At 38.0% G+C, this 25,316-nt stretch overlaps 1 protein-coding gene across 1 annotated transcript in view; it reads left to right on the forward strand.

Annotated features, from left to right (window-relative positions):
- LOC306882266 (attractin-like protein 1) overlaps positions 1-25,316 on the forward strand; it is a 268,000-nt gene that overhangs the window by 140,729 nt on the left and 101,955 nt on the right. The window contains exons 23-26 of the mRNA XM_079436781.1: positions 39-133; positions 835-913; positions 1,764-1,921; positions 19,609-19,670. Of these exons, the coding sequence (XP_079292907.1) occupies positions 39-133; positions 835-913; positions 1,764-1,921; positions 19,609-19,670 (394 nt within the window). The remainder of the gene's footprint in view (positions 1-38; positions 134-834; positions 914-1,763; positions 1,922-19,608; positions 19,671-25,316) is intronic.

A 25,316-nucleotide genomic window follows, 5' to 3' on the forward strand; every position in this document is an offset into this window, starting at 1 on the left:
AAATACAATTGATGTGTTTTTTTTCTCTACCTCACTAGATAATCTTCTGATAGACTACCAGTTCACTTTTAGTCTGCTTCAAGAGGAAGATCAGCACTACACGGCCATTAACTTCATGGCGACTCCAGAAGAGGTCAGTGAATTTGCATCGTGTTCACAAACAAAAAAAATGGTTTGTGTTTGATTTTGAACTTAGTGTATTCCCAAAAAGCATTTTTGCAGCACCCAAATTTGTGTCCTATACAGGAGTAATTTGAGATTTTCCTGCGACAAGCTTGTGCACACTTAGCACAGAATTATTATGTGGCATAACACAAACACAGGCAGAGAGTTGATGTTACAACACTTTTATGTGGAGCAGGATTTTTAGACAATCAGATTTAATTTAATAAATGATTATGAAAATTAAATGATATTTCAAAGGCATTAGAATGTGATATTATAACCCATTGTTCTAAATGTAGCTAACCCTTGTGCTGTGATGAAAATTATTTACCTAATTTGATTTTAAAGCAAATAATTGACAAAAAAAATTGAATCCAATATTTGGGAATAATGCAGCATCAGACATTTTTAAGCAATTTATGCAGACCCAACATTCTTGACTGGGAGCATCATAGGGGTAAACATTTGGGAAAATAATCCCCCAAAAGTACAAAAAGGATCATTTTTAAGTTAAGTTTAAGTCTAATTTAATAATTTTAACACACATTTTTGGGAAAAGATGACTGGAACACAACATGATGGTTAAAAAGAAGTCCACATTTAATATGGATAAAAATACTTTATCGAAGTTATTTATATTAAAATTTATTTATGTTGTTTTTTTTCCAGACCAATAAGAACCTTGATATGTCAATTAATGCGTCCAACAATTTCAACCTCAACATAACATGGTCTATTGGCTCAACAGGTAAAGTATTCATGCTATTGTTTTCATGTATATTAGAATAAAATGAAATCCCAAAAGAAATAGTTACTTTGTAAAATATATCCTACTGGTATACGATGAATCCGTTTGTCAGGGCATTCATAAAGTGCTTTTTGATTTCAATTAAGATAAACAGACAGTGCTCTTGCACAGGCAAATGCCTAAGAAAAATAGTTTTTCATTTTGTTGCTGTTTGAATAAACCTCTATGACAAGCAGATATGTAGAGAAGTGTTATAGATTGCCCTATGAACACAGATAAAGCACACTCCCAATGGTAACTAGAATAGTGTTTGACTGTAAGAGTCATTGTTTTAGGACAAGTGTAAGAGCATATTTATAGCAATATTTAAGACTGAACTCAAAAGAGTGGTTAATGGAAGAGTCACATTTTGAATTGTGATGAATTGCTAATAAGTAAAATAAATCAGTTTTCTTTCTGTCGTACTTAATGGAACAGCCTCTGAATGGGTCAACTGGGAATCATCAGTATAGACTGACTGATGTTCGTGTTCATTTGTGGTTTGAGATTTACTGTATTATGATAGATCATGTATTCACTATTAACCATTTAATCTGTTCAAATGATTTGAGAAGCAGCAAAGAAGCTTGATGTTTTTAGGCTTTTTTCATGATACTTTCTCTATTGATCCTGTTGGTATTCAAGTAGAGCTCCTAACAATGGCTTTATTCAGATGCATTATTCAGATGTTTTATAGTTGAAGGGTTGATCGGAATGTTATGCCATATTTAATCTTTCAGAGGGTTTTATATGCAGGCGTTGTTGTTGGCTCACGTGCACTTTGCTGATGCAGTGTTTTGTGTCCCTGCAGCGGGTACGATCTCCGGGGAGGAATTCCCCATAGTGTCCAAGACTAACATCAAAGAGTACAGAGACAGCTTCTCCTGTGAGACATTCTCCTTCCTTGCAAATCCCAACATCACTTTCCATGTTTATGTCAGCAACTTTTCATGGCCAATCAAAATACAGGTAAGATCAGCTGCTAGCTGTACGTTTAATTTAGACCAGTCCAAAACAGCCTTTTCTTATTGATCAGGTACAGAGGTTTAACAAAATAATATGAACACCAGGGAAATAGGCAGTACTTCATTATTAAGGTGTTTTACCACCGTTTGTCTTTAACACAGCTTCCACCCTTTGTATAATTGATTCAACATTTAAATAGTCTATTTTTCAATCAGAACGTCTGCCAGTTGCGTCAGAGATGTTGAAGGAGGGAATCAGCTTCTCAGTCTTCTCTCCAAAGTTGCCCACAGTGGTTTAATAATATTAATTTCAGGTGATTTGTCTGGCCAGGGCAGATGTTGAAGTTCATCTTGGTGCTTCAACTGTCCAGATTTTATGATCATACTTTTTTGCATTTTAGCATTGATGACTATGATTGAAGTTTTAGCAGTTGCAGCTTTCATGCATGTTGGCTTTGATAATCAGATAATCACCATGTTTGTTTTTCACTGTTGCCTACACAAGTCATATGAATCCCTGTAATAATAGGTGTTGACATAATTTTGTCCAACCCCCAAAAAGGATGAAAACCTGGACTATTTATTTATATGCACACAGTGCATACAAAAATGTTACTATTTTATACAAAATGGCTTAGTAGAAATACATGCATAAAAGGATTTTGTTTTTAAATAGTTACAATTTTTTTTATCTCCAACCCTTTTTTTGAAGCCTATATAACATCTTGTTACATGCCAAACTGTTGACGGATGAGCTTTTTATTTTGATGTATGGTAAATGCTAAAGTTGTAAAATGATTACATTTTTGTTCAGATTTTCTGACTTTGATCAAAACAGCATCATGATCATCAATACCTTCATCATAATGGACCACAACAACAAATTACTGTAAATATCATCCATGAAATTTGTTTTTGATTTCAAGTCAGGCTCTCTAAGCCCTCGTGTCTAAATAGGGCATAAAGCATAAACCATTATGAAGTGTGTTATGCAAAAATAATATGTTTAATGATCCATGAGTCCGCTTTTTGCTCAATTATTTTGGAATGCTTTAGAAAAGCACTGTACAAAATATCTTCATTCTTCATTCTTTCTATCTAGTATTCTCATCGAAGAAGACTATTTTTAAATACTTGTGGTTTTTAATGTCCATTGCATTCTGAGTTGAGATAATTCTGAGAAATCTGGTTTAACTCATGAAACTTCATATCTTTGGGTTTGTTTTAATAAACTGATGTGCCTTTTCACAGCCTGAAAATATCTGAATTTTAGGCCTTTAAGAATTCTTGAAAGGTCATGTCAGTGTATATGTTGAATATACATATTTCTAGTTCTGAAATATTCTATTGCATTAGATTTCAGTATTAAAGACATGGAATGGAAATACACTACCATTCAAAAGTTTGGGGTATATAAAGTAATTTTTTTTAATGCATTGATTTGATAAAAAATACAGTAATATTGTGAAATATTATAAAAAAAAATATTTTAATCTATTTTAAAATTTAGTTTATTCCTGTGATGGCAAACCTGAATATTCAGCATCATTACTCCAGTCTTCAGTGTCACATGATCCTTCAGAAATCATTCTAATATGATGATTTGCTGCTCAAGTAACATTTCTTAGCATTATCATAGTTGAAAACAGCTGTTCATATTTTTGTGAAAACCATAATAATTTTTTTCAGGATTTTTTGTTGAATAGAAAGTTCAGAAGAACAGCATTTATTTGAAATCTTTTTGATAAATGTAATGCTTTTTGCTGAATTAAATTATTTTATTTAAATAGGAATTCTTACTGACCTCAAACATTTAAATGGTATATCCGTCAAAAAGTTTACCTTACTTTTCCATTTCCACTCTACTTGAGATAATAAATGTGAAGGTTTTGGTCAGAACAGGTGGTGCTGATTGTAATCGGGCTGCTGAGTAAGCCAACAAAGTCATCAGTCTTCCCAGCAACCCTCAGTCAGATCCTGCTGTGCCCTGCATGAGAGTGCAACTGCACTGTGGCCTGTTAGTATCAGCCGTGTATTGATTGTGGCTGTAAATCATTCCCATTAATGCAGTTTTACCTTAGCCACATATAGATGAGATAGTAACACGAGCCCTTAATTGTTCTCATCAGGAGCCCAGTAACACAGTCATCTATAGACTGATCTAAGTAACCTGAGAAGAACCGCTTCTCCGGCGCTGAGCTTCATCACATCTGATGGACATCCAGTCAAACTACTTTCAAAATAAAATCATCCATTCCTCTGATTTATTGGCCTATTTGGTGCATAAAGAGCAGCCGCAGTGAGAGATGTTGCATCTTCCTTTTAAATGACTCTTTTATCGACTAGAGAAAGAGATGAAACTGCTGCCGCTCTCAGCTAGAGCACAGTGTCTTTCAGTATTTGCTTATGAAAAGCTCATTTTGTTCATACAAAGTGATACTGAAAGATTGACATAATGCCTAATGCTCTGAATGTGCTTTTTATTACTCTCTCTGTGTCTCGTGGCCCATGTGCGCTCAGCCTGTCAGTGAAGGTTACGCGTGGTCGTGAAGTGTCTAATACAACAGAGTATTTTATGTAGTCTCATACTTCATGTGGGTTAATCGTGTAGGTCAAGACTGTAGTGACCCGTCCACAGGCTATGTGCAGAGACACACGCAGGCAGAAGCGACTGAGAGATGTGTCGCTGTAGGCCCTGTGGCTGAAGAGAGCTGCTGACATACGAGTGATTGCTATCACAGTTGGAGTTGTTCGCCGCATTCATTACCCTCAGTCTTCACTTTTCTGCTGCCTGCAGTCACTCTCTTCAGTCACTCACTCCTCTTCCACTCTCTTTATCTCTTTCATGTCAGACACTGGCAGAAATTCTCCATTTATGACAGATTTCACCCCATGCTCAGTCTGAAAGAGTTCATCACACCAGTTGAATCAAATAAGCAGATGCATAAATGCTTAGTCTCAATTCTTTTTTTTTTTTTATATTAAAAAAAGTAAAATTAATAAGAAATTCATGGTTTTATTCAGCAAAGATGCATTAAATTAAAAGTGACAGTAAAGATGTTTTTGTTACAAGATTTCTATTTCAAATAGATGTTTTTTAACTATTTATTAAAGAATCCTGAAAATATCATGATTTGCACAGAAATATGAAGCAGCACAACTGTTTTCTTTGGAAGCCCGTTTCTGCCACTGAATAAAAAAAAGGTTATTGCAGCTTTTTATCGCACAAATCAGATTTTGTTTTTTAATTGTGTAATATAAACTCACAATTGCAAGTTATAAAGTCAAAATTGTGAGATACAAACTTGCAATTCTGACTTTTTTCCCAGAATTGCATGATATAAACTCACAATTGTGAGTTATAAAGTCAGAATAGCGGGATATAAACTCAGAATTGTGAGATAAAAAGTCGCAATTACCTTTTCTTTTTATTTTTTTTTTATTCAGTGGCGGAAACAGGCTTCCATAGTTTTCAACATTGATAATAATAAGAAATATTCCTTGAGCATTAAATCATCATATTAAACTGATTTCTGAAGGATCATGTGACTGAAGACTGGAGTAATGACTGTTGAAAATTCAGTTTTGCATCACAGGAATAAATGACGTTTAAAAATATATTAAAATAGAAACAATTTTGATTTGACATTTTAATACTGTTTCACACAGTGCTACTGTTTTACTGTATACTTGATCAAAATAACATATGAGACTTCTTTCAATCTTACAGACTCCAAACACTCTATTATATTATATTATATTATATTATATTATAATCTTTTTTGCATTTATTTTTTAATTATAGTTTTTAAAAGAGTGAGATGAGTAAAAAGTAAAAATCTGTGTATTTTATAATATTCACACACACATTTCAATTATGATATCCTCACTCATTTCCGTGATAATTTCAGACAATTTTTTTAATAAACAGTGCGGTAATGTAGGCCTATTAAATACAAAAACAAAATTATTAATCACATATTCCCAGCAGTGTTTGAACACGTGTTTCTGCCCTAATGCTTGCCATTATTTGTATCTCTTCCTATTAATCATGATTCTGTGCTCATGGTTTAACATTACCTGGTTATCAGGTCTAATCCAGATCAAATAAGCCCAGTCTTTCAGACTCATTAATAAGTAACAGTAGGAGAATCAGGATAGTGATGTGCAAAGGAGGCTGCTCGGATTGGGAAAGGCTACCCCAGTGATGAAAGCATTTCCTGCCCTCGCTCTACTCCCCAGGGTTAACGCCCCAGTCTCAGGATGACATCAGCTTAAAGCTGAGGGCTGGTTAGGGGGCAGAGCATGGGGGGGGATTTGCCCATCCTACTGGAACAGACATATATTTAATTTGTCACTGTGGTCCTGTACCTCACCCTTCCAGTATTTTTCAGTCCACATCCACAATGGGATGCTCTTCTCACCCCTTTTTATATATGTATATATGTTTAATCAATTAATTTCAAATCAAAAAGTGTTTATAATATTCTAACAATAAGCCGCAATACTTATTCTGATATCTGATATATACTTATATCTGACTGGATTGCTTTTTGTGTTGTATGGCCTTTTGTCGCAGCCATTCTGGGCCAGGGAATGGAGGGGGATTTGATTTTCTCTACACACACGTCGCTTATTTTCCCTAGTCCGGTGAACATCATTAAATAGAATGCCTTTGGTAATCTCATTCTGACAGACAGTTTGCGGTCTACCTCAGCCTCTGTCCATCTTTGACATCTGAGCGAGTCTCTTTGGATAAAGGGAAAATTGAAACGGTTAGCCAGAAACACAGTGGTGCCGTATCTGTTGATAGCTTTATCACAGCAGATTGGCTTTCATGGGGTTGAAAGAGGATAGGTAAATCTAAGTGCTCAGTGCTCCTGAATACGAGAAGGCCATGACAGTAGAGATTACTTCATATGCTGCGTCTGTTCTCACTCGCTCTCACATTCATATTACCTATGTAGTGAATGCTTCATAGTTCCTTTTGTGGAGAAGGAATGGGAGGAAAAAGAGCAAAACTTGCACTGATGTGAATCTGGTCACATATTTACTTTATTTTGTTTGTATACGCAAGTTTGATAATAGTAATACAAATACTAGATTTAATTTAAAATACTGATATTACCTGTTTTTTATTAATACATATTCTTTTTGTATTTTGTGTTTGCACTACTATGCAAAACAAAACTATTACTTTTAAAAATTAAAGACAAAATAAAAAGCTTTTATTTTTTAGTTAATCACCAATCTATTTAATTTTGTGTCACACATTTTTTGTACAGATTTATACAATTTATACGATTTATTAAAACTTAACTTTTTGCTTCAGCAGTAGTGTCAATACAATTGTCATTATGCGGTGTAGGAGTAACGCACGAATACGAAGATAATGGTAAACAGTCTTTAATGCATCCACATAAAGATAATCCACATCAGATAGGCAGAATACATACACAGGTAACCTTAGTAGACCGGACAAGGGAAGAATGAACAGACTAGACTTTAAAGGTGCTGTATGTAGAATATAGCGGTTGAACTAGGTATTGCAGTCCAAATTCAAAATATTGGAGAGGGTTTTTTTACATTTACATTTTACATTTATGCATTTAGCAGACACTTTTATCCAAAGCGACTTGCATTGCATTCAAGTTACATTTTTTAAATTTTATCAGCTCTTGCTTTCCCTGGGAATCGAACCCATGACCTTGGCATTGCTAGCACCATGCTCTACTATTTGAGCTACAGGAAAGCACTTTTTCACCCAGCCCCTCCTCCTCAGACTTGACGCGCACGCAGGTTGCCAGATTAACGTCACCAACAGGAACGAGCACACATGATGATGAATGACATTAAATACGCTGTGTTTTCTGCCAACTGGCAACCCAGGGTGCCGAAATACAATTGTGTAAAGTGGGCGGGTTTCACAAACCAAAACAGAAACCGACATTCCGGGCCGGAATGCACATTTTCAAAGGAGAATAACGGACTGTAGCATTGTTTTTCAGATAAACAAGTATTTTAATTTAGCTTGTTTCTTAAATATCTGCAAGCATATTATGGTATTTTTATGCTTTAGTAGAGTCAAAACCTTACATACAGCACCTTTAAATACTGGAGTAAATTAAGATAATTGACAAGACACAGGTGAATGGAAGTTAACTAATGATGACACAACGAGGACAGGAACAGGAATGACCAAACATGGGCACATGAGGAAGGAAACACAAACAGTCCATGGGGTGTGAGAGTTTGCCCCCCTCCTGGAAGGCGCGGCCCCACACCGCAGGAACAACAAAGGGAGGGACGGAGGGTTACTTAGGAGGAGGACAAAGGAATGGATGTGGGATGGAAAAAGATGATTGAAGGAGGTTCAGGAGGTGGCCGGATGACCAGGAAGAGGATGACCCACAGAGTCCAGGGTGGTACTGACGGAGGGAGGAGCCAGGGAGGAGGAAGGGTTGACGACTCCAGGGGGCCGACCAACGGCGGTGGAGCAGGTGGTGGAGGAGCCCGAGACAGAGAGCTGATGAGCCAGGGCAACACCAAGGATCTGGAGGGCCAAGGCGGAGCAGATGGCGATGGCGGCTGAGGCGGGGATCCAGAAGGCCGCGGTGGAGCCGGAGCGACAGAGGGCCGAGGTGGAGCCTGACAGAGCCAGAGGGACGAGGTGTAGTCCCGAGGCGACAGATGGTTGACGACAGACCAAGGCGGAGCCGGAGGGACGAGGGAGCCCAGCGGAGCTGGTGGACTGATGGGCTACGGCGGAGAGGAGGGAGCTAGAAGCCATGGTGGAACCGCTGGGTTGAAGGGCCGAGGCGGAATCCAGGTCTCAGAGGCTGGAGGCGGAGTCTTTAATACATCCACATAAAGGTAATCCACATCAGGAACAGGAACGACCAAATATGGGTACATGAGGAAGGAAACACAACAAACAGTCCAAGGGGTGTGACAACAATATAAACTGCAGAAGCAAAGCTTTAGATCACCAAAACTTGACATTGTGGCTTGATTTGATGCCAGATGTATATTGTGAGTGTGTATGATTTAGCATCATGTCATACAAGGATGAGATTAGTTTTTTTCCAGCTCAAAAGAAAAAGGTGAGCCACATCTCTGCATGTGACTGATTATAAATATGAAGCTCATTTGAATATTGTAGGTATGCATAATATTCAACTAATATCTTATTGCAGTCATTAGGTTCTGTCATGAATATGTTAATGTACCATATGCAGAGCTTCATGCTCTCTCTCACTCTGCCATGTGTTTGTGACACACGTACAGTTCAAGAAGTCAGATATCATACTCATAAACCTTTTATAATTCTTTGAATATTCCTTGGATAGGTAGAGGAGCATCTATTTTTAATCTTTCCCATGCATTCAACCACAAACAAACCTGTTTTTTCTTTCCCTCGTTGCAACAGCATGTTGTTCACTGACCAGTGCTGAGGTTAGCAGTGTCCTCTCCTCATCCCAGCTTTTAATATTCTCCTCAGAGAATTGTTGTATTTGCCTTTAACTGCTCCCTGTGCTTTTATGTGCAGGCCTCACAGAGCCTCTGATTCAAGCTGATTCTGTTCTTGGTCCTCAAAGGTGGTATTGAACTTTAAAAAGCACATGCACTCAATAATCACTTAGCCTCTGATCTTTGTACAATTATGGTGTAGTGGTGGACACTTTTACACTAACAGTAAAATGCTTTTCATGAGCTCTTCTGTCAGATCGCTCCAGATGCTCTCTGTGCTTCTGAACTACAGTTTCAACATATTTCTAATGTCTGTTATATTTTTACATGAGTACTTACAATATATAAGATTAGGTGTGACGCTGTCTGAGACAGGTGTCTGTCGGATTGACATTTGTAAGGTTTCATCCCTCTTTCTAAAGAAAATTACAAGATTAATTGTATTAATTTTGATCTGTTGATAGCCATAATCTAGTTTCTCTTCAGTTTATACATCTAACAGTGGTGGATAGAGCCAAATACAGTGATCGTTCAAAAGAAAAACAAGGCAGATGTCGTTTTTTGGGGGGGTTTTTCCCAAACAATTTTTGGTCTTTGGCATCAGAAAGTCTGAAAAACCCTTGCTTAGTAATTGAGTAGTACAATGTTTTATAGATCAACCATAGTTTCATCCGTATTTCCATATGTTTGGTCTCTATTTATTATTTTTTTATTTTAATTTAATATTTGAAGTTCTTCATTGTTGACATACTGTCAACAATCAACTTTTATGGAGCTATGCACACGAGTTTGTGCAATTTGAGATCATTCTGTAGCTACAGTCGAGGAGGAAAAATGACCTTCTGAATGACATCCATAGTCTGCAACTGGTCATGTAAATTATTCGCCATTAAGTCAACAACATGACAAAAAAAAAACAAGAAACAAAATTGCTTAATTTGCTATTAGCTCCTTTCTTTTGACGTGCACAAGGCATTTGCAAGTGCAGCTGCATTCTAATGCTTTAGCAAACATATTTTCTGACAGATTTAAAGTTTCATGAAAGTGCATCTGCCTTCAGGAAACTTTTCTAGGGTGTTTTTCCTGCCAAACTGTTCCTCTGCATTGCACTGGGCAGCAGCTAAATGTAAATTAGATGTATAAGAAAGAATTTTAGGATAATTGGATGCTAATGCAAAATTAAATCAATACATGTAGTATTGAGGGGTTTGGTCTTGGATATTGGTCCTGGATTTTTTCTAGTAAAAAGAGAAATTATGGTAATGGAATCTGCTTCCGTCATCCCTGATGTCTGGCACAGTGTTCCACAAACTTCCACATTTTGTTTTGGTAGCCTAACTATTTTATTTTTTAATGTGTTTTGTCTATATGTGATTGGAGAATGTGTGTTTCCAATCTGTGTGGTAAATTACAGCTTGATCAATATAAATTAATTATAAAAAAGACAGTATGATACAGTTCATGTTCTCTTCATCCATCTACAATATAAAGCATGGTGGTGTAGCTACTGTGAGAGCAGCTGACAAAGCCCTACGAGCCAGAGGTCTGGCACTAACAGAGACGTGTGCTCATTCATAGACCAACGGGCTTTGCTTTAGTGGACTTTGGGCCTAAACTCCTAAGCCTGACCATCAATCACCATTTTCAGTTCGTTAAATCTGTTCTGTAGATATCTAAAATCTATAAGGTCAGGAAAAAGGCGAGAGCTTGGAATCTGCTTGCTAGCATACCCATGTTCTTTTATATCCTCAAAGAGCTCTTTAATGGAGGTGGCAAAGTCAGGGTTATTAGCCAGAAGCTGGAGTGAGATGCAGAAAAATATGCTGACTGTAGGTAAAGACATCATGAGAAACTCGGTGCTTATCAGGGTTTTTATTTTTTTAAATGACAAGACAATAAACCATCAGAAAGAATGTGTCTGTGTCTGCCAAGCTGCTAGGACTGTGTAGCCAATGTTCAACTGTCCTTGGGCCTCTTACAGGGATAGTTCACCCAAAAATTAAAATTCTGTCATAAATTACTCACCTTCATGTTGCTCCAAACCTGTAAGACTTTCGTTCATCATCTGAACACCAATTAAAATATTTTTTATGAAATCTGAGAGCTTTCTGACCCTGCATAGACAGCAAGGAAACCAGCAAGGAATTGCCATGTTCAAAGCACAGAAATGAAGTAAAGGCATCACTAAAATAGTCACTAAATAAAAAAGTAGTGATTCAACCGTAACTTTATGAAGCTACAAGAAAACTTTTGTGAATTAAAATAAAATATGGTTGAACCACTGATGTCACAAGGACTATTTTAACAATGTCTTTACTAAATTGTTTGTGCCTTGAACATGGTAGTTTCCTGGCTGTCTGTGCAGGATCAGAAAGCTCTCGGACTTCATCAAAAATATCTTAATTTGTGTTCTGAAGATGAACGAAGGTCTTACGGATTTGGAATGAGGATAATTAATTACAGAATTTAATTTTTGGCTCATACAAGCAAAACTGAAACTGCACGAGCCTGTCTCATTCCACAAGAATCCAAATGTTTCCATTTTTGCCATATTTGTAACATTTGATTGCTAAACTATTATTCATTATGTAGCCTAAATAAGGCTTTATACATCACACATGTTCTAATATCCGTGTAAAATCCTTCACATGCGCAAAAATGTTTGTTGGGGGCTACACGTTGATTTTTCAGCGGGCCTTTTAAAATAAAGAGTGTAAATAAACTTTTATGTTTGGTTGACTGCATTTTAGTTTGATGATGAATGGCTGAAATGTCAGGCTACACTAGAGCTAATGTTGTTTGTGTGTGTGAGGTACCTGTGCGATCAGATGGATTAAATCAAAGATATAAAGAAAAGAAATACAATGCATTAAGAGTGTCACAATAACAAGCGTAGTCTATACTTGTTGCAGTTTTTTCCTTTTTGTGTTAATTATATTAGGCATATAGCCTATTATATATTTCGTGTAGTCCTATTTATGTTATTCCTTTTATAAACTTAATATCGGTTTTTCTCCTTTCACAGAAGCGCTGCAGGTGTGTGATGCGATGATGTGTGAATCCTCATGGTCTGTGGTTTACGCTGCTATTCGCGCATATAAAGCTAAAGCCCTGAAAAAAAAAAAGACATTCTAATCCTACTGGTCAGTGATCGACTAATAAGCTTCGATTGTCGGTCAGGAAAATAACCTAAATGATCAAAATGCTGTCATTCTACAATTCTCCATGAGATTTATATGCTGCGCGCAAGTTCAGGCTAAAAAAACTTGTGTACACAAGCTGAGACCAGACGTGCGATTTGATCGTAGCCACCGCTCACGTCCATATTGATCAATTCCAAGTGTTGTGTTGAAACGACCGTATGCCCACATTTCTGTCGTACATTTCTGTCGTACATTCGAGGCCCAATGTGTTATGACAATACATATCTTTAAAGACTTTCTTCCCTTCGGTAGCCCTTACACACTTAGCTTTACAATTTTACTCCTTTCTATATTTTGATGGTTATATAGAGGGGTTTGTTTATATATAATTTGCCTGATTTATAAAACTACTTATAAAACTATATAGTATAATAGGTCAACAAAATGAAACTAAACATTTTGAACCTGGTTTCATCCAATGTTCAGATGTTCAGTAATTTTTTTTTACCCTATTCACCCTGGGGTGTTTTGCCTTAAGGACTGGAATGCATTTACTAATAGTGATTTTCTCAGTTTGTGTGACCGTTCTCAACCCAGCATGATGTTTACAGTAAATGGCTGAATTTAGAAGCGGGGAGAAGTCGAGAGCACTTCAATAAGTTACCAGCTCCAACCACTAGCTTGGCTCGCTTAATGGCCAGTCCCTCTGGCAAGAAAAATCAGCTTTTCTCAACACTTTCTTTCTTTCAGTTTTTGATCGTCATGCACTTTCACTGCAAAAAGCAAATGCCAGTAAATCACTTAAGGGCTGACCAACCCCCTCACTTCCACCTGCGCACACACACCTCCTGATCCACTCCTCTCCATCTATTCTAATGCCCCTTTCTTCCATCCAGAAATAAAAGCACATTTACGGCGGTTGGAAATGTCTCATGGATGTATTAGTCAGCTTTCATGATCACCGGCTGTGCACCCTGGCACAAACGAACACAGCTGCGTAGCCTGACAGAGAAGGTCCACATGTAATGATTGTATGTGTGTGCGTAATTGCCTCGCTATATACCTGCCTCTGTTTTTGCAGTCGATAATAGTGTGTCCTCCAAGAAAAAGAAAAGTGCAAGTCCAAAACTCATTCGAACTAAGTAAACACATTTTGTCGCCTGAACTTTTAAAGCACGCAACTTCTTGAAAAATAATTCACTGTGATAACATCTGACATTTACAAATCAATCATAAAATGACATTTTCTTTTATCAGATGGTCGATTTTTAGATGGAGATGGAGTGTGGATTAAGATTTAGATAGGTTTAGTTGGGAGAATTATGTATTGGATTCTCATAAGCAATCGATGTGAGTGGCCTCAGATATTGAAAAGGAAAATAATTCGGTCATGTAGCTAAAGCAATCAGCGAATGGACAGGAACACAGGATCTTATTTGTGGAGTTAACTGCAACAGCTGAGAAATCAAATGCATTTTATATAACACACTGTGGTTATTGTACAGCTTACGTAAGGGAGGACTGGGAGAGATGTTAATCTACCAAACCCCAGTGATTTCAAACTGTCTAGTTATGTATTGGCACATTAGTGAGGACTGAAGTGAGGACTGAAACAAAATGGCGCCGCTGATGGCAGCTATTGTGCGTTGCTCCTCGGTGTTTGTATTGTTTTTGTTTGTTTTTCCTGTTTTTTGTTTTTCAAATAAGATCAGCTTTACCAGGGATGATCTACTGAACATTCGGCAGAACACACCACAAAATCTTCTACCGGTTTTTGATTTTTCGGACGTTTTGCTGGACATTGTAGTTGGCGGAGCTGTAGCTCTGGTCAAACGCTTCAGGAGGCGCAGACGGGGAAAGAGAGCCGGCGCGCTCGTGAAACTTCGTCAGCGCGGATTTAGAACGGCGTTGCCTAGCATCCATCTGGCGAATCTCCGCTCTCTACCCAACAAAACGGACGAACTCCTTCTGCTCTCCCGGACAAACAAGGACTTTTCTAACTCTGCTGCTCTATGTTTCACGGAAACCTGGTTGAATGGCGACATACCGGACAGCGCGATCCATCTGCCTAATTACCAGCTGATAAGAGCAGATCGGGACACAGAATCAACGGGGAAATCGCGCGGCGGCGGGACATGCTTTTACATCAATGAGAGGTGGTGTACAGATGTAACTGTTTTAAAGAAGATGTGCTGCTCAGATCTAGAAACGCTCTTCATTAACTGCAAGCCGTTCTATTCGCCGCGGGAGTTCTGCTCGTTCATTCTCGTGAGTGTTTACATTCCACCGCAAGCGCACGTGAGCACAGCTCTACAGAAACTCGCTGATCTGATCACAGAGAGTGAACAACAACACCCGGACTCTGTTTTAATCATTCTCGGGGACTTTAATAAAGCAAATCTCTCCCGTGAACTGCCAAAATACAGACAGCATGTTACATGTCCCACCAGAGACAGTAATATATTGGATCACTGTTACACAACAATAAAGGACGCATATCACTCGGTTCCACGAGCAGCTTTAGGACTCTCTGATCACTGTTTGGTTCATCTTATTCCATCCTACAGGCAGAAACTTAAGTCTGCGAAGCCTGTATTAAGATCTGTTAAAAGATGGACTAACGAAACAGAGCGGGATTTACAAGCCTGTTTCGACCTGACTGATTGGTCTGTTTTTGAAGCTGCAGCAAATGACCTGGACGAGCTCACAGAGACTGTAACATCATATATCAGCTTCTGTGAGGACATGTGCATTCCTACCAGGACTCATCTATTCTACAACAATGACAAACCATGGTTCACTGCCAAACTCAGACAGCTCCGTCAGGCCAAAGAAGATGCTCACAGAAAGGGGGATAAAGTCTTGTACAAACAGGCCAAATACACACTGGAAAAGGAGATCAGAGTGGCAAAGAGGAATTATTCTGACAAGCTCAGGAACAAATTCTCTTCCAGCGATCCGGCTTCAGTGTGGCTTGGATTAAAGGACATCACCAGCTACAAAACACCACCCCCCAGCACTCTGGAGAATCAACACCTGGCAGACGACTTAAACGAGTTCTTTTGTCGTTTTGAACGATCACCCCACACCCGCCCAGAACACCCCTCCACACAACCATTCACACCTCCAGCAACCCCTCTCTCCCCCACACCTACAATTCAAATCAGCGAAGACGATGTGTGCCAGGTCTTCAGGAAAAACAAAAGAAGGAAAGCACCTGGTCCAGATGGTGTGTCACCAGCCTGCCTAAAAATCTGTGCTGAGCAGCTGGCCCCCATCTTCACACAGATCTTCAATAGATCACTGGAGCTGTGTGAAGTCCCCTCATGCTTCAAACGCTCCACCATCATCCCCGTCCCAAAGAAACACAAAATTACTGGACTAAATGACTACAGACCTGTGGCACTAACGTCTGTAGCCATGAAATCATTCGAAAGACTGGTTCTGGCTCATCTGAAGGACATCACTGGACCCTTACTGGACCCCCTGCAGTTTGCCTACAGAGCAAACAGGTCTGTGGATGATGCAGTCAACATGGGACTGCACTTCATCCTGCAGCATCTGGACAGACCAGGGACTTATGTGAGGATCCTGTTTGTGGACTTCAGCTCTGCTTTTAACACCATTATCCCGGAAACCCTTCAAAATAAACTAACTCAGCTCTCCGTCCCCACCTCCGTCTGCCAGTGGATCAACAGCTTCCTGACAGACAGACAGCAGTTAGTAAAGCTTGGCAAATTCTCATCCAGCACTCGAACCATCAGCACTGGAGCTCCTCAGGGCTGCGTACTCTCCCCACTGCTCTTCTCCCTCTACACCAACGACTGCACATCTAAAGACCCCTCTGTCAAGCTCCTGAAGTTTGCAGACGACACCACACTGATCGGCCTCATCCAGGACGGTGACGAGTCTGCTTACAGACAGGAGGTTAAGGAGCTGGCTGTCTGGTGCAGTCTCAACAACCTGGAGCTTAACACGCTCAAAACTGTGGAGATGATCGTGGACTTCAGGAGAAACCCCCCTGCTCTCCCCCCACTTACCATCATGAACAGCACCGTGACTGCAGTGGAGTCATTCAGATTCTTGGGCACCACCATCTCTCAGGACCTAAAGTGGGATATTCACATTGACTCCATTGTCAGGAAGGCCCAGCAGAGGCTGTACTTTCTTCGCCAGCTGAGGAAGTTCAACCTGCCACAGGACTTACTGAAACAGTTCTACTCTGCCATCATTGAATCCATCCTCTGCACCTCAATAACTGTCTGGTTCAGCTCAGCTACCAAATCTGACCTCAGAAGACTACGGAGGGTAGTCCGGACTGCTGAGCGAATCATTGGTACAACCCTCCCCACTCTCCAAGAACTGTACTTATCCAGAGTGAGCAAAAGGGCTGGTAAAATCACTCTGGACCCCTCACATCCAGCACACAACCTCTTTGAACTGTTACCATCTGGTCGACGCTACAGAGCTCTGAGCACCAGAACGACCAGACACAGGAACAGTTTCTTCCCTCAGTCAATACATCTCATGAACACTCAATAAATAAACGTAGAACACACAACTAATACATTATCCATTCACCACACTCACTTATTTTATTTTCTCATTTCTAATTTGCACATACTTCACCTGTACATACATAGTCGCCTATATTATATATTATATATTGTGTATTTTTTATTTTTTTTGCTGCTTTGTACATTGGTTATTGGCTATTTCCTGTTATTTTGTTTCATTACCTGTGTCCTGTCCTGTTACTGTCTTTCTGTTGCACTGTGGAGCTTCTGTCACTACAACAAATTCCTTGTATGTGTAAACATACTTGGCCAATAAAGCTCATTCTGATTCTGATTCTGATTCTGATTACGTAATGTAATGAATTAGCCATCACAGACTTCACTCCCACTAGCTTTTGGGCTCTTTCATCCTTATGTGAGTGAGAAAATTTGGTAATTATTATTATTTTTTTTGGTCTAACCTTGGGACCCATGACGTACGTGCACCAAGTAAAAAAAAGGAATTTAATGTTCGTAAAACCTCAAAAATTAAGGCAACAGTTGGCATGACTTAATTGAGTTTATTTACAAAAATCATTTTAAACATTTTAAAGGGTTAGTTCACCCAAAAATGAAAATTCTGTCATTAATTACTCACCCTCATGTTGTTCCAAACCCGTTAGACCTCCGTTCATCTTCGGAACACAAATTAAGATATGTCAGACCCTCCATAGACAGTAAGGGTCCTTACACGATCAAGGTCCAGAAACGTAGCAAGGAGATCGGTAAAATAATCCATGTGACATCAGGGGTTCAACCGTAATTTTACGAAGCTACGAGAATACTTTTTGTATGCAAAGAAAACAAAAAATAACAACTTTATTCAACAGTTCGTCTCCTCTACGTCATCGTAGCGCCATTTTGGAGAACATCCGCTGGACGGAAACTGCGTACGCTCTCACCGCGCGAATACGTCTTCTGCGTATATTTACGATTTGATTTGAATGAAAACAGCGCATCCGGTATGCGGCTAACACAGAAGTGTTTACACAGTTTACGTCCAGCAGATATTCTCCAAAAATGGCGTTAGGGTGACGCGGAGGAGACGAATTTGAATTAAGTCGTTTTTTGGTTTTTTTTGTGCACAAAAAGTATTCTCCTGGCTTCGCTAAATTGTGGTTGAACCCCTGATGTCACATGGATTATTTTACCGATCTCCTTACTACGTTTCTGGACCTTGATCTTGTAAGGACCCTTGCAGTCTATGGAGGGTCTGAGAGCTCTCAGATTCCAGCAAAAAAAATCCTAATTTGTGTTCCGAAGGTGAATGAAGGTCTTGTGGGTTTGGAACAACATGAGGGTGAGTAATTAATGACAGAATTTTCATTTTTGGGTGAACTATCCCTTTAAGTAAATGTCTTTACTGAACTGAAGTGTCAAGTTGTTATAACAAAATCTGTTATTGTAATTAAAAACTATTTGGATTAAGTAACTTTACAATTTTTACTTGTTTACTTAATTTGCATGGTTTTAAATTGTTCAATATAACAATATAAAGTAAATTGTAGGTTTTTTTCAGCATTTATTTAACTGATTTAAGATTTTTTTTTTTTTGTGCACTTCAAACCTTTATATTTAAGATATGTTAGTTTTAATAAGGGGTAAATTTTGAGTATGATAACAGTTTCAATATTGTACGAACACTGCTAGTTCTAATTGCTTAGTGTTTTAGTAGTGATATGAATACATGTTTCACTGCATAATTAGTTTACTTTTAATTGCTTTCCATTATGTGGATTATAATATTCCATAATGCAGATAGTAGCAAGCTGTTATAATTGCAAAAGTCCTTGTGTTTTGAGCCTTAAAGTCTTTTAGAATATTTAAGATTGGGGAATGATATTATGTGTAATGGTGGCAAAATAAATAAATACAGTAAAATAAAAATTCCACATTGACAAAGTCAAATAAGGCACCATAGATGCACATAATTAAGTATCTGAGTATTTCAAGTCCCTATTCGGCAGTTGGGGAAAATTCATGTTGCTTGTTTTCTAAGGAACCTTGCCAAAGTGTAGAAAATTAATATGCCATGAATATGTAATAAAACTACTTATATGTCAAGTAAAAATTATTTTGATTAGAAGTGTTTATTATTCTACAGAAGGTTTGCAGTGTAAGGTGCACAACAAATTCAAGTTAGATTAGATCAACAACATAACCACTTGATTAAATTATATGTCATGTTTATTACCAGCCATCTGTTTTTTCTGAAAGCTTTTAAACATGGTTCAACAGTAATTTATTTTTTGTCACCTAGCCCAGTGTGTTGCTTTTTTCCTTCAAATTTTAAGCCATTTGGTGATTAAAATAAGACTTTTAAACTACAATGTAAACTGATGCATGTTTAATACAAAAACTGTTTTAGGAGACATTAATGCAGAAATATATGTAATTATTATTCACGGTACTATATGCCCCATTATGAATATATTTGGGTGTCTTTCAACAATAGTTTTTGCATGATATTTTCCAGGGGTAATAATCCAATCCCTAACACCTTTTTTCTTCTTTTCTCACAGATATCCTTCTCTCAACACAGCAGCATCATGGACCTGGTGCAGTTCTTTGTCACATTTTTCAGGTATGCACACTTCATTCATTTAAATTAAATGTTCTGCGTGATTCAACAGAATAAAATTTGTGAATAAATTAAACATTTACTTTCTCCATAATATTCATTGAATTCTAGTTTTTGGAATTTAGTGAGATAAGTTTGCAAAGGATGCAAGGATGCATTAACCTCACCATCCAAAGCCATTAATGAAGGTTGGCTGATGAATAAGCATAATAGGTATAATTGCGTTGGCTGTGATGAAGCTAAACACTGCCACTCTTGCTGTCTCTGCAAATAAACACATTCTATGAAAAAAAAAAAAAAATCTTAATTATTAAAGATTATAAAAGAAAACGGACATGTACTTAAGACACATGTACCTACACTACTCTTTTAATTTTATTCTTGAACAGCAGCCAGAACCATATGCATATTTTTGCCGGTGATGGAAATCATCCATTTCTGTGACAGCACATGATGTTTGCAATTGCATGGTTTCATTTTTCACTAGTCTTTTTCACTAGTCAAATGTTTTCAGAAATGTCATACTTGTTATAGTTCTGGACAGTCAAATTACAGAGCTCAGTGACCGCAGTTGTGTTTAAAGTGCCTCAAAGTGCAGCAAAATAATTACATGCTACCTACTCTGTATAAATAATAACATGCTGCCTGCTATGTATAAATATTGAAGCTCGCGTTAGACTGTCAGCCGCCTCTGTATTTTGTTCTGTGGGATTTTTAACTATCAGGTCAAAACAGATGTCATGTAACGTCATTCCAATCTTTACTTATCAACTTGTTTGTCACAGAAAAACAGAATGTTGCTGTAAATTAACTGACATGAAGGTAATCTACTTTGGTTTAGTCATGCCATTTTTTATTATAAGAGTATTTCATCATTTGACTTTATTTGATACACAGATATATAGTTTTTATTAATAGATTGTGCTGGTAAATGCACCGTAACACTGTGACTTTGACATTGGCCATTTATCTTGTATGTATCCATATTTGTGTGCAGTAATTTCAAGCGTATATGATTGTGTGAGTGTGCGCATCCCAACATTCACAAAGGTTAAGGTCATGGCAACAGGGATTCCATGTTTGCTATACAGATTCTTGCACTTGTTATCCAGTATGAATAGCAAGAGCTTTTTTTGTTGTTGTTTTGAAATTGTAGGCATGGGAGTGTGTTGATAGATATCAAAGTTGAAGCTAGAGGCTGTAGGGCTTTGTTGTTTGGTGTGCATTTAGTCCTCTGAAGGCGAGGGACACGTCTGATGTAATTCATCATGGCATTTGATTGAGATTGGTGCATATACTTTGTATTCCTCCCATTTTAAATCCCTTTCTCTCTTTTCCTCACTCCTTTCATATCTTCTGGCTGTGGATTCACAGTTCTGGTTCTCTGTCGAGAGTATACTTGAAGTTCAAGCCAAGTCCTTCAAAGCCAAAGTTCAGTCTAATGCTCAACTTTTACAATGGTCAATACAGACATCAAGCTCTATGGAAAATATTATGTTGTGGTAAATTGAGTGTGCCGTATTGGCACACTTAAGTTATTTTAATTGCACGGATGAATAATGGTGTTTGTTTTTAAAACAGCATTAAGGAGCATTGAGTATTGATTTGGAGCTCTGTCATTATGTGTCCGTGGCTAGGCTGACAGATTGTTTATGAATTTGTAGTTTTTCCGGGAAAATAAATGAGAACGTTCTCTAATAGAACTGGACAAAGTGTCCAGAAATGTTGATAGTCAAAAGAAAAAAAAGAAAGATAAAAGAATGAAAGAGAAAAAATGACATGAAAATTGATTTAAAGGGATAATTCACACAAAAATGAAATTACCCCATGATTTGCTCACTCTCAAACCATCTTAGGTGTATATGACTTTCTTCTTTCAGATGAATACAATCGGAGTTACATTAAAAAATGTCCTGGCTCTTCCAAGCTTTGTAATGGCAGTGAATGGCTGTTGAGATTTTGAAGTCCAATAAAGTGCATCCATCCATCATAAAAGTAGTCCACACGGTTCTGGGGGATTAATAACGTTTTTGTAAAAATAATATCCATATTTAAAACTTTATAATTATTCAACTTTATAATTATTCAAATTTATTTATATTCGCCTACTTCCTACATCATCCGTAGGAAGTAGGCGAATGCGGAAGTACATAGGAGCGAGCAAAACAAAACACTGGTCATGAATTAGAAGTTCAAAACGAGGATTTGTCAAGAAACATGTCAGAGGATTTAAATTTAAGCCAAGGGGAGACTGGTTTTCCTTTGCTGTAAACAAAACTTGGTTCTTACAAGGCTAGCATATTCTCACATGCCTACGTCATCCTCTGGAATGCCACTCTCTTAAGTACGCGCATACGACAGTTCGCGGAAGATTACGGTTTATAAAGTTTAAATAAGGATTTTTTTACTCACACAAATGCTTTGATTCAGTTCAGAAGGCCTTTATTAACCCCCCGGAGGACTTCAAAATCTTGACCCCCATTTACTGCCATTATAAAGCTCGGAAGGGCCGGGACATTTTTTTTATATAACTCAGATTGTGTTTGTCTTAAAGAAGAAAGTCATAGACACCTAGGATGGCTTGAAGGTGAGTAAATCAATGGAGAATTTTCATTTTTGGGTGAACTATCCTTTTAACTGAATATTCATTTATTAGAGAACAGTTTTAAAACACTGGTCGGCCTCAAATAGTGCTACAAAAGTAAGTGAGGTTACCCAATAACATACCTTTCAGATTATTATTTATTATTAAACCTTTGTATTCCCTTCAGGGTTTTTTTTCCTTTTAAACATTTTCTGTGTCTGGATGTCACAGTAACCGTGTAACTCTGACTCCCTAACCTGATTGGCTGTCAGGATGATCGATATACCACCGTGTACCAGACACGCTAAAGAGGTAAACAAACACTTCTCTAACGGAATACAAGTGTGCCTGGTAAACTACTTAAAGAGATTAGAGCCATTATATTTCATATCAACTTCATTCTGCATTCACAATTTGTTCCATTCAAAGTCAGATGTGGGATAGTACTGCTTGATGTCGCTTATCTTTATCTATAAAGGCATTTCATTGCTCGTTGAGCAGTTTCTGTTTGTCAACAGAGGAGTCTTCTAGCAAGCACATTTTAGAGGATAAACCAGGATGTTCTGAAGAAATCATTTACAGTGTTTTACATATCAGTCTCCACAAACATTTGCTAAACAAATCTGATTAGCATTTGATGTAGCACAGTAACGTAATCTTGACTGATTGATGCGTTTTATTTGCTTAAATGTGAATGTTTATCCTTGAGTGCCGTCATGTTTGTGTTGCTTCATACACGTTTTGTGAGATATAAGTCAGATTTAAAATGACTTTTTTTTAGAGTGCTGCAAGAATGAGTCCTAAAACCAAGAAATGGGTTTTCTCTTTCAGTGTCATTGCCCCCAAAATAAAGTTTTTTTGACTTGTGTTTTTGTTACATTCCTGAAATAAGAAATGTGGTTAGCACAAGCTCGTAATATTTTCACATTTTTTCTAGTGTGTAAAATACATCAGCCTTTACGGGTCTTAAAAAGGCAGTTGCTAACAAGTGACTAAATGGGACTACTGTAACAGAGTGACAGAAGCGTAAGGCATGCGGATCCATGTACAAGCTTTTTATTGACAGACGTGGTCAACAAACACAGGCAGGGTTGAAACAGTAACAAACAGGTATGGCACGGGCAAAACACAAGAATATTCCTTGGGCTGGCGTAGGCCATCGATCGGCGAACAGAATCCAGAGGGCTTGACCAGAAGAGTAATCCAGAAACACGAGCAATAGTCCAGACGAGGTATACACAGAGTCCGAGCGGTGAGACAAGGGTTTATCCAAGGTACAGGAATCAGGAAACAAGAAACAAGGCAATATGAAAAGACTAGACTAAACTAGAACAAGACTCTGTAAGGCAGCTATCACTAGGAGAGTGATATATGCAGAACAATACAGGAGACTAAACACAAAACAAACACGGAAAGGCTTGGTAAGCAGCTAACACTAGGAGAGTGCTAAACGCTAGACAATACTCGGCGATCTGAACAGTATCTGAGTGGGTGTTATGTAGTGTGTGTAATAGCTCTTAGGTGAGCGTGTGATTGGTGACAGCTGTGTGATCAGTGCTTTCAGTTGTGTAGGTGCAATCCGTGCAATGGATGATGGGAACTGTAGTCCGGAGTGACATGTAGCATTCTGTGTGTGTGTAAGAGTCAATATGAATGAAGGGTGGACGGAAGACCATGAACCAGATTCGTGACAACTACAGAGATGGTCATATATATTGTCAGCATTATCACACAGAGTGGGAGGACTCACTGGTCTGCTTTTACAGACTCATTATGTTCATACACTCAAACTATTGCTAAAATTGTGGTGTAGTTTGTTTAAAGCCTTTATAACTTTAGCTTTTATCTTTTTATTTCTGGCAATTGAATTATTTCAAAATTCATAAAAGTTACAGTATGTTTATTTGTGACGATTATACTTTTGATAAACTGTTTCCAAAAGCCAATGGGAAAAAATGTATTGGCTTTTGTCCTGGGTGTTACTAACTTCCCCTTTGGTCAACAAAAATACACCATCACTGCAGCAGTTAAATGGAAGGCAGCATTATAGTATAACTTAGTGAAAGAATACAATTATTAAATTAAAGTTAGCCAGTGAAACATTCCTTTTTTTCACCATCTGATTCATGCATTTGATTAGAATATTACCTCCAGCTCTTAACGTAATCTTAATTAGAAGTGCGTTTCTCAAAATCTTCCTAAAATTTCAAAACACCCTCATGAGAGACTGTGGGCTTCCAGCCTCAAGCATGTAGATGGATATTTATCTCTTTCCGATTCATCTGGCTTTGATAAAGTCGATGAGCTTTTTAATCAGTCTGTAAACTGTGCTGTCTGTCACGCTCACCCCAAAGGTTTTTTTAATGTATTTCAATCCATTCAAATATTTTTATCTTACTAAACAAAGAGACTATTATGCAGAAAAAGTATTAACAAATATAGAGCCCATTTAAAATAATGAATGGGACAATGGGAATAAAATGATAATATTGTATGTATATTTGGAAGAACTCCTTTTAGTTGTACAAAAACTGGTGTGCACTTAGAAGCAGAGTCTTTTGAACAGAGAGGTGTTTCAATGTAGTCCCTTTTAGCTTTGAAAATGTTTTCTTTGAAGAGTAACTTTTTTTGCGATCTCTGCTTTCTTGGAGCTCCAATAAATGAGCAAGAAAAACAGTAACAATTAAAGAGTGCTTAAGCCTTTCACCCACTCCTCCAGCTAATTGGTGACACCGCAATTTGGTTTAGCCCAATTACACATACTCTCTCTCACTGTTGATTAACATTCATCCACCTCTCTTTTTTTCTCCTCCTTTCTTCCATCAGGACAGAAGTCGTCCACAGGGCTGAAGTGTTGAGTGATCGCGCTCATATCAACGATGATGTTATTAACGTCCTGAACGCATGTGCTTTACTGTGTGGCGACTGGAGGCAATTAATTTGACTTGTGTAACTGACTAAAGCTTGTTCTCTCCGACTCGTGATTTGAGCGTAATGGGGCTTTTGTCCTTTGTACCTGCTAGAGCGAGTGAATATGAGATTATGCATTATTGTGAATCATAAAC

Source organism: Barbus barbus, assembly GCF_936440315.1.
Source record: "Barbus barbus genome assembly, chromosome: 16".
Classification (NCBI taxonomy): Eukaryota; Metazoa; Chordata; class Actinopteri; order Cypriniformes; family Cyprinidae; genus Barbus; species Barbus barbus.